Genomic DNA, 15,360 nt, shown 5'->3' with positions numbered 1-15,360 from the left:
TGTCTTTGCATGTTTCAGTGCATGTATCTGTATATACGGATGGATGTGTACAGACGTGTTAGTCTATACTCGTTTACATGTATTGTGTGTGTTTCCCAGAAATTTCAAGTTTACGTTGGTTCTCTGTTCTGCATGGGTTAGAAGACATTTTGCTTTGCCATTCCCACCCAGTACGCTGCTGAAATGAATAATGTTTTTAGGAATTTCAAACATGGCCGCCACGTAGAGAATTAAATAACTCACTGTTCATCATTTGGTGCTGGTGTGGCCAGGAGACATGTTGTGTTACATTATTTGTGCTCAACTAACTTACTCGGAATTGTACGTCTCTGGGACCATTTCCTGCATAGTCTTGTGAGGGGAGGCTGATTAGACTTCCGCCGGTGTACTTGGTTGCACCTAATGCAGAGGGAAGAAATGCAAGGGTGAGGCTCAATTCCGTGGACAGGTGCAAGAGGGATGGATCTACGTGGATGTAGACAAGGGGTACCAAAGCTGAGCAGCTTCTATCCCTTGCTTGCCCTTTTGTGCCATAACCCCAGCTTGTAGGGGGCTTGGAGGCAGGGGCTGGAAACTAAAATCTGCCTTTTGTATCCATTTTTTGCTATTTCCTTAGCCTCTCAAGAAGCAAACAGCGGGCTTTTGAGGAGCTAAGTGTGCAACACGGGTACAACGTCATGTGGTCATCCGGGTCAAAGAGTGTGTGCGCTCACTTCAGCTACCTAGAGCATTTTATTGAATCAACGTCCTGGTGGTCCACTTTCATTCACATTATTACCCTGTCTTGATCTGCCATTTTGTATTGGGTCAGTAGTCTGAATTTCCGGATATAATGAGACAGTATACACATGCAACATGCTTTTGGGGACAGTATACATACAGACGTTATCAGCCACAACCATATACAGCGTCCATTTCTAGACCTGTTGTAATGTTGCGTAACTTACTTAGTTTAAATCTCTGGCTTTGCTCTTACACTGTACAATAAATGTGGCCAGTATCAGGAGTTACTGGCCGATCAGGATTCCAGGAAAATTGGTAATTTCACACCATTCTATTTGTCTGTCTAACTGCCTGAATGTAGGTAAAACATTCAGAAATTAGAGCGGAAACAACAATTTCTGTTGGAATTACTCATTCCTAAGCGACGATCTTGCAGTGGTCTGGTAATACCACACCATTAAATCACTGAACTTCATGGTGTTGAGATGGCTAGGTGCAGTTTTAACCACATTGGATGTTCCATGTGTGACTCTGTGCTTTATATTATAAGACAATTTATTTAGCTTTTTACATTAGTATGTTTCACCAGGTAAAGTGTTGTTTCAAAAAGCCAAAACAAGCAAAAAGCGCCTCACATGACTTAAAACGGTTAGGCTGCCATGGAAACTCGAATTTCTGAGCCATCCCTGCTAAAGTTGGCATGGGACAAGGTTTGCATCTAGCATCGGATCTTTAAAAGGGTTTAAGAGAGTGGAAAGGCTGGGATGCAAGAGGGGAAAGGAAGAATCACAGAGAGGGAAGTGCGAATGTAAACCTCGAAACAGTGAGTGCCTGACTAGATGCACTGCACAATGATTCCCCTTTTAGCGTGTAACATCGCAGTAAATCATATCTGGAGCATTTATGGCCAGAAATGTTTATTGAACAGAGATCACCCTCTAGGGCCTCCTATAAACCAGTGCCTGGAGCAGTCTGCTGCCCAGGCGGTAATGGTTAGCAGGCCACTCGAGGGCCCACCACAAAACCGCCATTGTCAGCCATGACAGGCAGGCATGGAGAGCTGTAAGAAGATGTTGAAATATTTGTGAAATGGATGCTGAAGACGAGAGAGCAGGGAAGCCTAGAATGGTCTAAAACACAGACAGGGGTGGAATGCTCTATAGAAAGATCAGACTGTTACCTAAAATGGCGGCAGAGCCTGGTATTAGTTACTTATTCTCTGCAGCAAGGCCAGACTGGCCTCTTTTCTACTTTGGCATTTTCCCAGCTTGCTGATGGCTAGGGGGCTACTTTCAGAGCACAGTGATCTGCTATGACCCACCGACGCTCCAATGGCCCCATTCTTGTTCTGTCTTCCTGCTGCCTGAGGGTGGTTTGAATATTTGTGCCAGGGCTGGTTTTTGCTTCCACGCTGCCTGACTCCTCCCCGGCCCTGCTGCGGCACTAAACTCTGGAAACGTCTATCAGAAATGCTATTGAGTGCCTTCTCACACAGGCCGACACCCTCCCACATGTGTCTGTGTTTACCTAAGAATCCCACATAAAAGCAAAGCATTTTGTAGATCCCCATGGGCTCAGAGTCAGTGTGGGATGGGACAAAGGCCTGCTTGCCATTAGGAATTAGTCTTGGTTCTTGTGTTGAACAATAAGACTGAGCCTTCCAATTATTTGGTCATTTAGAAAAGATTTGGACAGAAAAGTCTAGACTACTCAAAAGACCTAAACAAAGCAGTGGAAAAGTCAATAGATCTGGCTTGCATTTTGAAACCTAACTACAACACTCCTTAATAAAGACGCCTGCTCCTGTGAAAAAAAAAAGAAAAAAAACATAACCGCACGGACTCTATTGCTGTTTATCTATATAAATATATATTTTATTACTCTCCCATATCAGGTGCGGCCCGTCCTTTAGGGCGGAGGGGCCACGCCCCCACCCCATCTTTTGCCCCTCATGAAGAGTGTCTGTCAGGTTGAACAAAGGTCAGCCTGACAGACACTCTTCATGCTCAGGTCAGGCTGCCAGGAGCAGACATGCGCGATTTGCGCAGACTCCTGGCTGCCTGAGCAGAATTTTGCTTGGCTGAGGAGGTCACAGTTCCTATGGGAGTGACCTCCTCGGCTCAGTAAAGGTGCCTCAAGGCCCTCCCCTGGGTGACGAGGAAAGCGTCACCCATTGACTTCGACCTGGGCGCTTCAGGTTTAAGCCCTGAAGCGCCCAGGGCGAGTGTCAATCAGTGACACTTCGTCACAGAGTGGGGTCAGCAATCTCACTGAGCCCATCCCACTCTGTAACGAGGCCGGGACTGCTGCCTTCCCTCATTGGGTGACCTAAGGTCAGCCAATGAGGGAAGGCAGCAGTCCCAATCCTCCTGGGACCTCGAGGCTGAAGGTAAGTGTATGTGTGTGTGTGCAATGTTTTAAAATGAATGTTTGGTGCGTGCGTGCATGTTTGAATGTTATGAGTGTTGTTAATGGATGTGCGTGCGTGTGTGTGTGAAAGAATGAGTGTGTGTGTGCTTCCCGCCCGCCCCCCACCGTCCTAAAGCTGCTGGCCGCCACTGTCCTATGTATGTGAGTGTTTTGTGTGTGTGTCTGTGTGTGTGTGTAAGTATGTGTAACTATTTCTTTTTACTCTACATAACATTGAATGTGTCTAGTTTGCAGTATTACACACTTAAGTATAAAGATTGTCTATTGGATCTCACTGGGAATTAAGTTTGATTTTCACAATGAGAAACACCTTAAAGATTATAATTTTTTATGGGAGGATATGATTTGCAAATTTCAAACCAATGTATTCAAGAAAATTAGATTTGGCTTCTAAAGCCTGTTTGCTTTGTTTTCAGCTGCATCGTGTGGAGAACGCTTAAATGCCAAAGATGCTGGGTACATCACCTCTCCAGGGTATCCTCACGACTACCCCTCCCATCAGACCTGCGAGTGGATCATCATGGCGCCTGAACCGAACCAGAAGATTGTCCTCAATTTCAACCCTCACTTTGAAATCGAAAAGCACGACTGCAAGTAAGATCCTTTGTCTCTCGCCTCCACCCTTCCACTACTACACCCACCATTCCCGCTGTCTGCGAATAGACCCATCCTGAAATGATCTTTTAAAGCGACGATCAATAGTGCAGGAAACCTGACACTGAGGACTTGCTCTCCAAAGCCTACCTCATTACGCCATTATGGTTAAGAGTAAACAGAAGGCTCGCGTCACCGGCCAGCAAGGTCTCGAGTGGCCTCCATGTGCTTGAGAGCGCACTTTCTAAATTCTGGCACTAGGGGGATATTGATTATGTATAGATCATTTGCACCCAATTTGAGTAGTTGACTCACAGAGCATTAGGCCGCGGATGGTGAAACAGAGAGCAAGCGAGGAAGGCCATTGTGTTAATTCTGGAGTTCATTGCTGTTGTTGATTTTTGCCTTTCAATTAGGTGGTTAGACAGCTTACAAGCTGCCTTTGTGCCTACTGCAGCGACTGTATGCAACCTGCAAGGCACACATGTAAATCCAGATGGATTGACATAAACTTCCACTTCCCAAAGTTTATAATGTGAGTACCTGAGAGTAGGGTTAATGATAAAATCTCGTATTCAACCCCGCCGCCAAAACTCTACTCAGTATGCCGTCCGTGATTTATAAATGTTCAAGGACTTGTATGTACAATGATGGACACAGCCTGTGTTTGCGGTTGTGTTTTTGCTGTTGAAAATGTTTTCAGACTAAAAGAATTGGTAGTATGCCACAAAAACCAAGGGATTGTGATAAACACTGCTTGAGGCATTTCTTCGCTTTGGCACCCAATGTGTTTGGTGTTATTTGTAAGAAATGTAAAGGAGGGCCATACCCACACATTTCAAGGGGTGTTCAAGGGTTTAAGCTTTAGATGTGCTGGGTTGGCAGTGCCGGTTTGTCTGTGGCAGTTTCCAATAGAACCCTAGTTTATCTGTATTTACCATGTATTTTGGAATGGGCTGCATATTTTGCGCTGGATAAAATAGTTTCCTTGAAGCATGTTTCTCATCGCACCTGAATGAAAGAAATAGGTGTTTGAACGGCTGTATCCTCAGTAGATCTTCATCATATGGTCACACTTCCCTGTCTTCCACAAGATTTCCCATGGTAACATATAATGGAATTTGTGTAGTTTCCAAGTTACATTCTCGTATACACCAGGCTGCAGAAAACTGGTATGTTACCAAGGCACATTTTGTCTCCACTTATGTCATGTGGTAAACCCTGGCTTTGTTCACGGAAAGCAGCTAATGTGCCGATAAAGCACGGTAGGGGGATGAAGATATTATTATATTAATACTTATGTGCCCACAGGAAACAGAAGTGCTATCTGTTCCATGAGTGACTGTAGGACTTTTGTCCTTTTTTAGGTTCAGCTCGCAAGCTCTTGTACGTATTATAGGCTTTTAAGCACACCCATCTCATGCCCATCACTTTCACTCGTTCCTGGGCTTGCCGTTCAAAAATCACTTGATGTCATTGGTAAATCCTTTACGTTTGTCCTGCCATCAGGCTGTTTTTGTCACGCCTTGCAGACTGCCCCGCTACCTGGATTATTGCACGATTGCTGACATAGTTCAGCGTGGGAACACTTTTTTTTTCTTTTGTCTCTCTCCTTCGTGCTGCATGGTGGCCATGGCGCTCACAGAGCTCACAGGCACAACAGCAAGAACTCGATTGGCGGTATTGGAGCACTTGTCACATTGTTCACAGTTACCTAATCAGTGGCATTTCTTGTGGCTGTCCCCTTAAAACCTTTGAAATTGGTAAATACTTAAAGTAAAACAGAAATCCTCAAAGCAAAGGTGTCTCTCCCAGCACAGCGGGAGAGCCGATACTACAATATTCACTGTACTCGGGAAACATGCCCCATAATGCTTTGCAGGGCATTACTTTCACAAAACATTTTTGCTCATAACTCAGCCTGTGGTGGTCCTAGGACAACGGGCCAACTTCAAAACATTGGCCATAATGTGCTCTTTATGTCTATATCATCTCTGGGTCCCCACACTATGTTAGTGTGGACTCCAAAATAATAATAACCCCTACCACAATTCATTATCTTTTTAAGCTCTCTCGTAGCTGGAACATTTGTTTTACAGCTGGGAGAAGTTATGTTTTATGGGCCTTGTTTGTAATATCATAGAAATATGCTTGCTAGTCTTGAAAATGTATAATATACTACATCCTCTATGGGCTAAATATATGGTTACACTACATTACTTTCTCCCATTCTTTTTTCATGTGGTTATGCTCTCTAAGGGCTGAATGTATGGTCATGTGACCATGTTTCTTCCAAATGCTTTTTTTATTGTGGAGTCCTCTAGGGGCTGTTATGAGCATTGCAGTCAAGATACTATAATATTTGCAGCACAAAAACTCCCCACATAATGCTTTGCAGGGCATTACTTTTACAAAACATTTTTGCTCATAACTCAGCCTGTAATGGTCCTAGGACAATGGGACCACCTTCAAAATGTTCTTTCTGCCTACATCAGTGGTTCCCAACCTGTGGGCCGGGGACTTCTGGGGGTCCAGGAAGCCTCCTCGGGGGGTCCGCAACTGTTTAGAAAATTAAATAATATAAACAGATTAGGTCCCCAGCTTTCAGTAATGACTCAGTTGTGGAGGCCTCCGGATTCCAATAATGATTCAGTGGGGGTCCCCGGGTTCCACTAATAATAAAGTAGGGGTTCACAGAAGTCAAAAGGTTGGGGACCACTTGTTTACATCATCTCTGGGTCCCCGCCCTATGTTTGTGGGGACCACAAAATAATAACCCCTCCCACCATTCAGTGTCTTTTAAGCTTTCTCATAGCTAGAAATGATTTTTTACTACTTGGAGAAGTTTTGTTTTAAAGGCCTTGTTAGTAATATCATTGCAGTAGGCCTACTAGCGCTACAAACGCCCTCTAGGGGCTAAGTATATGGTTACACTGCATTACTTTATCCTGGGTTTTTTCATGGGGTTATGCCCTCTAGGTGCTATCTATATGATTACATGACCATGTTTCTTACAAATTATATTTTTGTTATGGTGCCCTCTATGGGCTGTTTTGAGCATTTGAGTCTAATGCCAAAAGTTTATTTCGGATAAAGGTGTATATGATAATTGTATATGTTTTAATAATCTCTCTGTATTACAATGATGACCATGATTCAGGCCAACTTAACATCCTTATTACACTATAACTGTTTGAACACTTGATATGTTTGGGTGCTCCTTCTAGTTTATTTCTCCTCTGTGGCTGTCTTGTGTCTTGTTTTAGGGAATTGTGTTAGCCAGCCAGCAACTCTGATGGTGAAGTGGTGAAAGTGGTATTCTATTTTAACTAGCATGGCAGATTTAAATTAGGATGCTAAATAGCAACATTTTCATGTTTTACTGCAGCTAGAGAAAGAAGGTAAATGGAAGTGCTTTAGTTATACGAAGGGCCACTGGAATTATATGGCAGGAAAAGACAAAATTATGAGGCAGGGTTGACCAATTTATGTGCCAAGAAAAGTCCAGTTATAAATTTACAATGCCAATAGCTCTAACTCAAGCAAATGCGAGGCGTATTGCATTGCAAAAGCTTGTTTCGATAATTTGTACTTTTAGCCACTGAATGCACTCAGAGCATTGACAAAATGCAGTTTATCCAGTTGCAGCTCCCGATAACAAGAAAGGGCTGGGCGACACGAGTGTGGGGGGGTGTAAATAAAAATGTAATTAGAAAAATAAAAAAACTTACCTTCTCCGCTGTGCGCCGCTCCTCTGTCTGTCGTTGTTCCAAACCAGGCAGGCACCCAGCCTGCCCTGCAGCCAATCCTGATGCTGCTGAAAGCAGCATCAGGATTGGCTCGGAGCGCACAGCCAGGGCGCTCCAAGACAGACTAGGAACCTGTGCAGGCTTGAGAGAGCCTACTGTGCATGTATGTTTGGCCGGCCTGAGACGGACGGCGAAACATACATGCGTTCTGCTCGCTGTTTTTCATCCCCGTGGCCCCGCCTCTTTAAAAGAAAGGATAATACATTTGGTTTATTGTCCTTTTCTTTTAAAGATTTTGCAGCTGCGGCTGCTGGTAGGAGGGGGTTGGGGGAGGGAACTCTCCACCACCCCCTAGTGGAGGAGCAGCCCCTGAGTTTATCTACAGAAAATAGTGCAAACTTTGGACAATGCACAAGATACTTGGAAAATGGTACACATTTGAGAGCATGCACTTTAGGTATGCAAGTTTCAGTACACTACAATAAAACATACTCTGTGTTTCCAGAAAGCAGCTCAAGCTATGAGTTAATGCATGTTATCAATAGATGGCAGCAAGAATCTGAGACACATGTACTTTACCCACAAAAAAGAAGCTTAAGCTTTGACAATATACACTTATATCACACAAGGTGGTAAACATGCACTTCATCACCAAAAAGAAGCTTGAGCTTTGACAGTATGCACTTATACCACACAGGGTGGTGGACGCTTTGAAAACCTGCATTGTCTACAGAAGACGGTACAACCTTGATCAACATGCACTTTGTCCACAGAGGGCAGTGATAGTTTTAGCGGCAAGCTATGAGTACATATGCAAGTGCTTGTAGCCCACATTTTGACTGGGGTTTCTCTCTCCGCGGCATGCCTTGATGCAGGTCACAGGCACTTGAATCACAGAAAGCAGTTCGAGCTTTAGCAACATACCCTTAGCACAGTCCCTACATCCTCAGTCTGAATGAGTATTCACTCTCAGCACTTTATCCCTGTGCCTGCAGCTCGCCCTGTTCATTCTTGCTTGCTTAATAGTTTACAGATAAAATCAGCCCCCAAAACTCAGACGTCGCTGTTTTCTCTCCTCAGTAGAACAGATAATTGACTGCAGATTGTCTGGTGATGCCACGAGAACAAAACAAAACAAGAAACAAAACCATCTACTAAAGGAAACGGCAGAATGAGTCAATAAGTTATTTTTCTGGTTACGCCTGAAGTGTATTAAGTTGTTAGTGCACACTGTTGCTTATATGGTGAACACTATTGAACTTCCAAAAAACATAAAGGTGCTTGTTTAAAGACTTTGGAATCAGGAAATTAAAAGATACAAATCAGGGTTCTGTATGTTTAAAGCAGCCATCCAGAGAAAAGAGAACTATTTGTCCACTAACCCAATCTTACATCAAAACAATCACAGCAGTAATGCCTCCAGGATCGCCCTTGGTTTGATGATGCCTGTTTGGCTGTGGAGCCAACATTGACATCATCCACTTCCAGGGCCATGTTAGCTGTTCACTTGGTACATACACCCATCTCACCTCAGTGCACTGGGTGGAGGCTGCCCTGGAACTCTTACACTCTGGTCAGAAATCTCCATTTACTTACAAGTCAAACTAAATTATTTGATGTATTCCTTTCTAATAATCAATTTCATTTGTTAGTGATGTTTGTGTAGTGTAGAACCAGCCACGTGGCATGTAACCGGCGGTATACAATAGTAGGTGGATTAGAGAGCTGAGGGGTGTGGAGGTGACGTTGTAAAGTAATGGAGGGTTGCCCGGGTCCTTAAGAAGATCTTGGAGAAGTGAACGTTACACATCTTTCATAAAGATTACTGGTCTGGATTTAGTTCTAGTGCTTCAGACAAGAGAGTTCGGATTCTGGGAGCTTGCAAGAGAAGGCCTGATTACAGCTTTTGATTCATTCATTAGCACCTGTGCTTATATAATGGTGATTACATGTCCAGGTCCCAGGGGAGATGTGAGTGTGACTCTGGTCCAGTGAGTGGGCCTGCTCAAGGTATTGTTCTTATTCACGGGTGTTTCTTTCAGGGTGCATCAAACTTTGTATCAGAAAAAAGGAGCTCACTGAGTTAGACGGTTGTCGTTGAGAGCTGTGTGTGCGCAGTCTGAAGTTCTCAAGCTCGAAAACTTCCTGTCCGTTAGCAGAAACCAATATAAAATGTTATCCTCTCTGCTATTGGCTTTTACTGAACAGCGCCAATCACCTCGCAGCAAACTGTTACTTTCGGGTTGGCTGCAGCTGTCCTACCGGGCAAAACGCCGGCAGGGTTTTATTTTTTTATTTCAGACTAGCTTCCACGAGATGTATGTGATTAAGTTACTTTCCTACCTCGTTCCCCTACCCCTCTCCCTCCCAACACAAGCACACTTTTTAAAACTCCTCAATTTAGTGACCTTGTCCACCATAAAGACCCCCCCGCCCCACCACCGCACCTCCACAAAGCCATAAAACAAGCAGAAGTGACGTAGCCAGAGCGGAAGTGCGACACTTCACACAGGAAAAATACCGTAATTAAATCGCCGCAGCATGAAGAAATTTGTAAAAGTAAATTTCAGAAAGAAAGAAATACATAAGGAAACAGTTATTTAAGGTCAGCGTTGTAATTTCAAGACACATCTGCTTTTAGGAAAGGAGGGAGTCCCTTTAATCTAATAAAATGGTGCCCTGGAGAAGAAGGTGTGTGTATTTCATCAAAGTAAACCATTCTGCTAACTCTCCTGTCTGCTGCACAAATGGTGAGATCATCAGTAGTGAGGCAAAGGGGGTGGGCGGGAGTTATGACGCAGCAATGATCGTTTTTCTCTCTCTCTCTTAATGTAAACATCTCAGACACAACAGACAGGTTGAAATGTGTCTGTGATTGCTGAACAACTTTGAAAAGCGTATTTTTAAGCCAAAGCGCGTTAAAGTGGAAGTGCTTTCAGATCGCCACATTGTTCTTTGCTCTCAGTCACTGAACTCACTGTAGCTAAAAGTTGTGAAGAAAAAATATAATATTTTGCAGGAGGAAGTTGGGAACGAACTTCTGTTGTCCAGTAAAGGCTCCAAGTGGCGTCTGATGAGCTGGCGAATTTACTGGATTAAATGCATGGAAGTGCCTAACGTTGTCTCCCTGAATGCACCTCAGTGCACTTTTAATCCAGTTCTTACATCTGGGTACATGAAGGTGCCAGCTACCACCCACACACCTGACACCCCAATCCTTTGGAACAATGCCTCATTCTTACCCAGAGTCCTGCCACCTACGACATTCAGTTCAGAAGTTCTCTGCAAGCCCTGCGGTGTAACCTCAAATTATGTTTTCCTTCCATAAATTGAAGCTTCTAAACCAGAAATAATTAATTAAATCCTTTGAAATGCTGTACACACACACATGCAGGTTTTCCGTGTATTAACAAAGGCTTCTTTTTTTAATGAAATGTCAGTACCTTCTCATTAAAGTGCCTCAGAGGTAGTCCCAGTACTGTAGTCTGAGGAAGGAAGAAGTGCATCTCCCTCGAACAGTACAGCTCATTTATCTGCTGTAAGGAAGCTCCATGCACACATGTGCGGTGGTACATGTCCTGTATGATATCAAGGGGCCTCCCTAGTCGCACATCACTAACAAGCACAACCAGGAGGCATTCTGCAACCTTTTTTTGTCTGATGACCCCTTGGGGTTTTGAAATCTATTGTGACATAATTCACGAGATGGCTGCTTTGAGTCACTTGCCCACTGTGAAGTATAGCAATGTATAACAAAACATAACACAATATGACCACCAGAGACACTGGAATTACGCAATTTTGCGACCGCTGTGTTTTTGCAAAATTATGGATTTTAGAAAATTGATACATAAACCATTATATACTGCACAATCTGCAGATTTTAAGAAAAAAAGGTTTCTACCTCAAACGGATCAAAGGTTACTAAAAACGCAGCAAGAAGTCTTGCGGCACAGTGCAAGGCCATTTGCGAAAGTTGTTTTTTGCATATTGCTTTACTTGAGTGTTACAATGGTACTAATGATGTGAAACCTTAGCCTACGCAGTGTTAACATGCGTAAAACCAACAAAACAATGAAGTAATACTATCACAAATTCTGCTACATTACACGCATAACTTCTTGTTTGGAGCATAATTTAGCCAGCCTTGCTGCATAATTTGGTCCTCTGTACAGCAGAATTCTAGTAGCCCTGCTGGCACCAGAGACAATGACAAAGCTCACCACAGCACCATATAGAGAACAGGTAGTTAAGGGTTCTGCAAAACAGTGAGATGACATTGCATAAACTTACCCACATAACATCTGTGCTTTTGGATATCAGCGTTGAATCCCCTCTATGTGGCCCTTCATATTGGGCAGGGTCACTCAAACCTCTTCTGCTCAGATTCGTTGCTTGAAAACTTCAGTTCTGAGGAAAGAAAATGGCAACACCGCTGCGTGAGGGGAACTTTTAAAATGCTTTGGTCTCCACATTGGGGTACAAGGGCTTTCGAGGACGTTGGTGAAATCAACTCAAGCACCTCCAACATGTCGGCAGACCAACTGCAGTATCATCGTGATTAATCATAGCCACACCTTCTATCATGGCTTACAAAAAAGCAATTGCCTTCTGCTCCAAATATTCTTCCAGGTGGTGTCCAGTCTGAAGCCTTAGAAAAAGATAATGGAGACACTGAGATATCTTAGACTCTCAGGCAAAAAGCAGGTTAAGTTTAAAATCTACTGTGTTGCTCTAAGAGCAGTGCACAAACCAAGGCCTCTTTGAATGATCCAAGAGATCAAGACCTGGATCTTCTTAACCATTCAAGGTGTAGTCTTTGAATGGAGGGCTGAGGAAGTTGTATAAATCAGAAGCGCAGTAAAGTTTTAAACGTGCGGGGAAAAGGTTGGCCATGTTGCTGGAGCTGGCATCGGCGAGAAGGAGGTTTTCAGCCTGATGGCAGCAGTTGGTTGAGGTGAGAGGGAGGAGCTGGATGTTCAAGGGGGTACGGTGGAAGCCTGGTGGTGAGGTGTCTATAACACTGTTGTGGAGGCACTGGAAAAAGAAGAGGTTTGGAAGGTGGAAGATGCTTCTTATGTGTGCAGTAATCTGTTTAAAACTATGTTGTGTTGTAAAAAATGTAAAAAAAAAATAGTGCTTTTATATTTAACACCCTTTAGCAAATCAAGAATAATGAAAAGCAGAATAGCCTTGTACGTTTTTGATCCTGTAACTTTAAATTACACACAAGTCACATCAAGAGGCATAGTAACCCATAAATCTATCTTACCTATTTAGACAAGGAGTTAGACCTAATTTGTAATTTTACAAACAAGCAAAAAGCTTGGACACACAGGTTGGCTTAACTGCTAATGGTGTTTGACACCTGTTTTAGACAATAGCAGCTCCTTTCAAATTCACTCATTGCTTTCTCAGAAATAGCACTCTTTTATGCTTTATTGTTTTGTTAAAATCCTTTTGTGGAAGGAAGATATAAATATATATATACATATACATATATATATACTTCATCGCCTGATTTGTTGCCTCCACCTTTAGCCTTTCCTGAGTATATGGTGCTAGACAGCTGAGTGCCAGAACTTTTTTTCAAAGGAAGTCAGGACCGTCTCTCCCCGCGGCCTCCTTGAACCATTCAAGAAGCATTGAAGTTGAGCGGTGAGCTGCTTCATTAAACAATGAAAAGTTGAAATGTGAAGCAAGTGCAAATGCAGGTCTTGTGGGAGGTGGAGTCTGAAAAACTCCGGCTGCTTTGGGCCTCCTCATGAATACCAAACGGCTCCCCTTCTGCCAGCAGAACATCTCCTTCTGTTCCTGGTACATCCAGTCCTCTGCAAGTCCCCCTCCTATTCCTTCTGCCTCCTCTGGGTTTCCATCTTGTTCATTGCATGTCCACACTTACTTCTTTCTCCCCTAAAAAAAATGCCTTTTAGGAACCCTGCCAGGTTTCCCAACTGGGCGGTGCCCCTAAAACACCAGAGAGGCTCAAGTTAGATCAATCAAATATGAAATTTGACTTTTTTCTCGCTTACCTTTTTAACCAATCAAAACATGGCAAATTCTGTATAACTTATAAGAAATGCTTTCTGACAACTGAGCTCCTTAAAAAGAGAATTGCAATCAAATACAGAAGACCGTTCTTGGGAATTTTAACTTCTGTCTGAGTTGAACCAAGAAGACCTGAGTCCAGCTTCTCCAATGGAACAGTCACCCATAGTGTCAAAGAGCAATGGTGATCCCCAGTTGCCTTACAGTTCATGGTGGGTAAAAAGAGTATGAACACCCCAAATTGAAACTGTCCATGTAACACCAAGAGGAATGTGCAAGAAGGGCATGGGAAAGATGAAGGAGGATGTTTTGTTTCTACAGTGCTCGGCGCACCATAACATCTTAAATTGGGAAGATACTTTTCTATCGTTATACAGGCTTCTTATAAAGCAGGAGATGTAAAACAAACTGTTCCGCATTAAATATCAATATAATCCACAGTGAGGAAGCCAGCACCACTCCTCATTTCTGCTGGTTCAACAGTTGCCAACCTAGTCACCAAGCAAGTGTTAATGAAAGAGAAAATGTCAATTTCTTCCAGACTTGAAAGAAGGGCTGGAGCCATGAATCAATCCGAGCTGTGATTTACAGTCTTGTAAGCCCGCCACCAGAACGTAAGCTATGCGTTTCTCTTTGTGGTGATTTTGTTGACCACTGACCCTAATGCACACCAAGCCCTTGAAAGTCTAACGCGGCAGACATGGTCTGGGAATGCCCCCGCAGCTAAACTTTGAAGACATCCCGTCTGCGCTGTTTCATGCACCCTCCCTATTCTTCTCTAGCACAATTGTGAACGAGGCGATGATCTTTGGTCATTGATGTCGAGGAAGGCGACTCGGGCCTTGTTGAGTAGGAAGTACTTAATTTTGAAAAATCACAACAAAGGAAATTGGATTCAAATTGCCCATATCTGCCAACACTGGGCGTCCTTTTTCATCTTGGTGTTACTATAAGACCCTCCCCTTAAAATAGCTCTTGGGCGGCACAGGTGCCCTGCCGGTGCCACGGAAGGGCAGGAAGGAAGCAGACAGCGAGCAGACATTCTGGGAAGTTGGGCGAGCAGGTGCTACTGAAGCTGCGGCCCACAACCTCTCTTCTGGCTTCTTTCATATATAATCAGTACAGAGGCAGAATTCCGGGGGTGTTATTATGGCTTCACAGACTTCGCAACACACTGATTAACGCCGCATAGATTCTGTTTTAGAAGCTCTCTGCAGAAGAAAATGACTAGGCCAATAGTGACAAGGCTTAGGTGTTGTGATTTATCTCACTGCATGCCTGTCACTGTAGTAGTAAATGTAGTAGTGTGTGTTTATTGGTGCATTTGCTCTAAACATGTTTGTCAGTGAGAGAACTGTTTTTCAATGCCATGTATAGAGATGTAAACTTCAATATGTAGTTCTTAGCACCGCAATGTGTATGTATACACACACATACATGCATGAACACAGATAGATGGATGAATAGATAGATAGATAGATAGATAGATAGATAGATAGATAGACAGACAGACAGACAGACAGGCAGGCAGGCAGGCAGGCAGGCAGGCAGGCAGACAGACAGATAGATAGATAGACAGGTAGATAGATAGATAGACAGACAGACAGACAGACAGACAGACAGACAGACAGACAGACAGACAGATAGATAGATAGATAGATAGATAGATAGATAGATAGATAGATAGATAGATAGATAGATAGATAGACAGATAGATCTACAGAACTCTAAAGAAACATTTGGGAAAGAGAGGAGGGAGAGCTTGAGGAACAAACGGAAAATTAGAGGAAGAGATGGGGATGCCGAGATGAAAACT

The 15,360-nt window shown here is 43.4% G+C and overlaps 1 protein-coding gene across 2 annotated transcripts in view; it reads left to right on the top strand.

The window, feature by feature from the left end:
- Positions 1-15,360, top strand: part of NRP2 (neuropilin 2) — a 163,916-nt gene that overhangs the window by 51,793 nt on the left and 96,763 nt on the right. For both annotated transcript variants that reach the window (XM_069225987.1, XM_069225988.1), the window contains exon 2: positions 3,570-3,747. In XM_069225987.1, the coding sequence (XP_069082088.1) occupies positions 3,570-3,747 (178 nt within the window). The remainder of the gene's footprint in view (positions 1-3,569; positions 3,748-15,360) is intronic.

The sequence above is a fragment of the Pleurodeles waltl genome, chromosome 3_1 (genome assembly GCF_031143425.1).
Source record: "Pleurodeles waltl isolate 20211129_DDA chromosome 3_1, aPleWal1.hap1.20221129, whole genome shotgun sequence".
Classification (NCBI taxonomy): domain Eukaryota; kingdom Metazoa; phylum Chordata; class Amphibia; order Caudata; family Salamandridae; genus Pleurodeles; species Pleurodeles waltl.
This window is presented reverse-complemented; position numbering and strand designations above follow the sequence as displayed.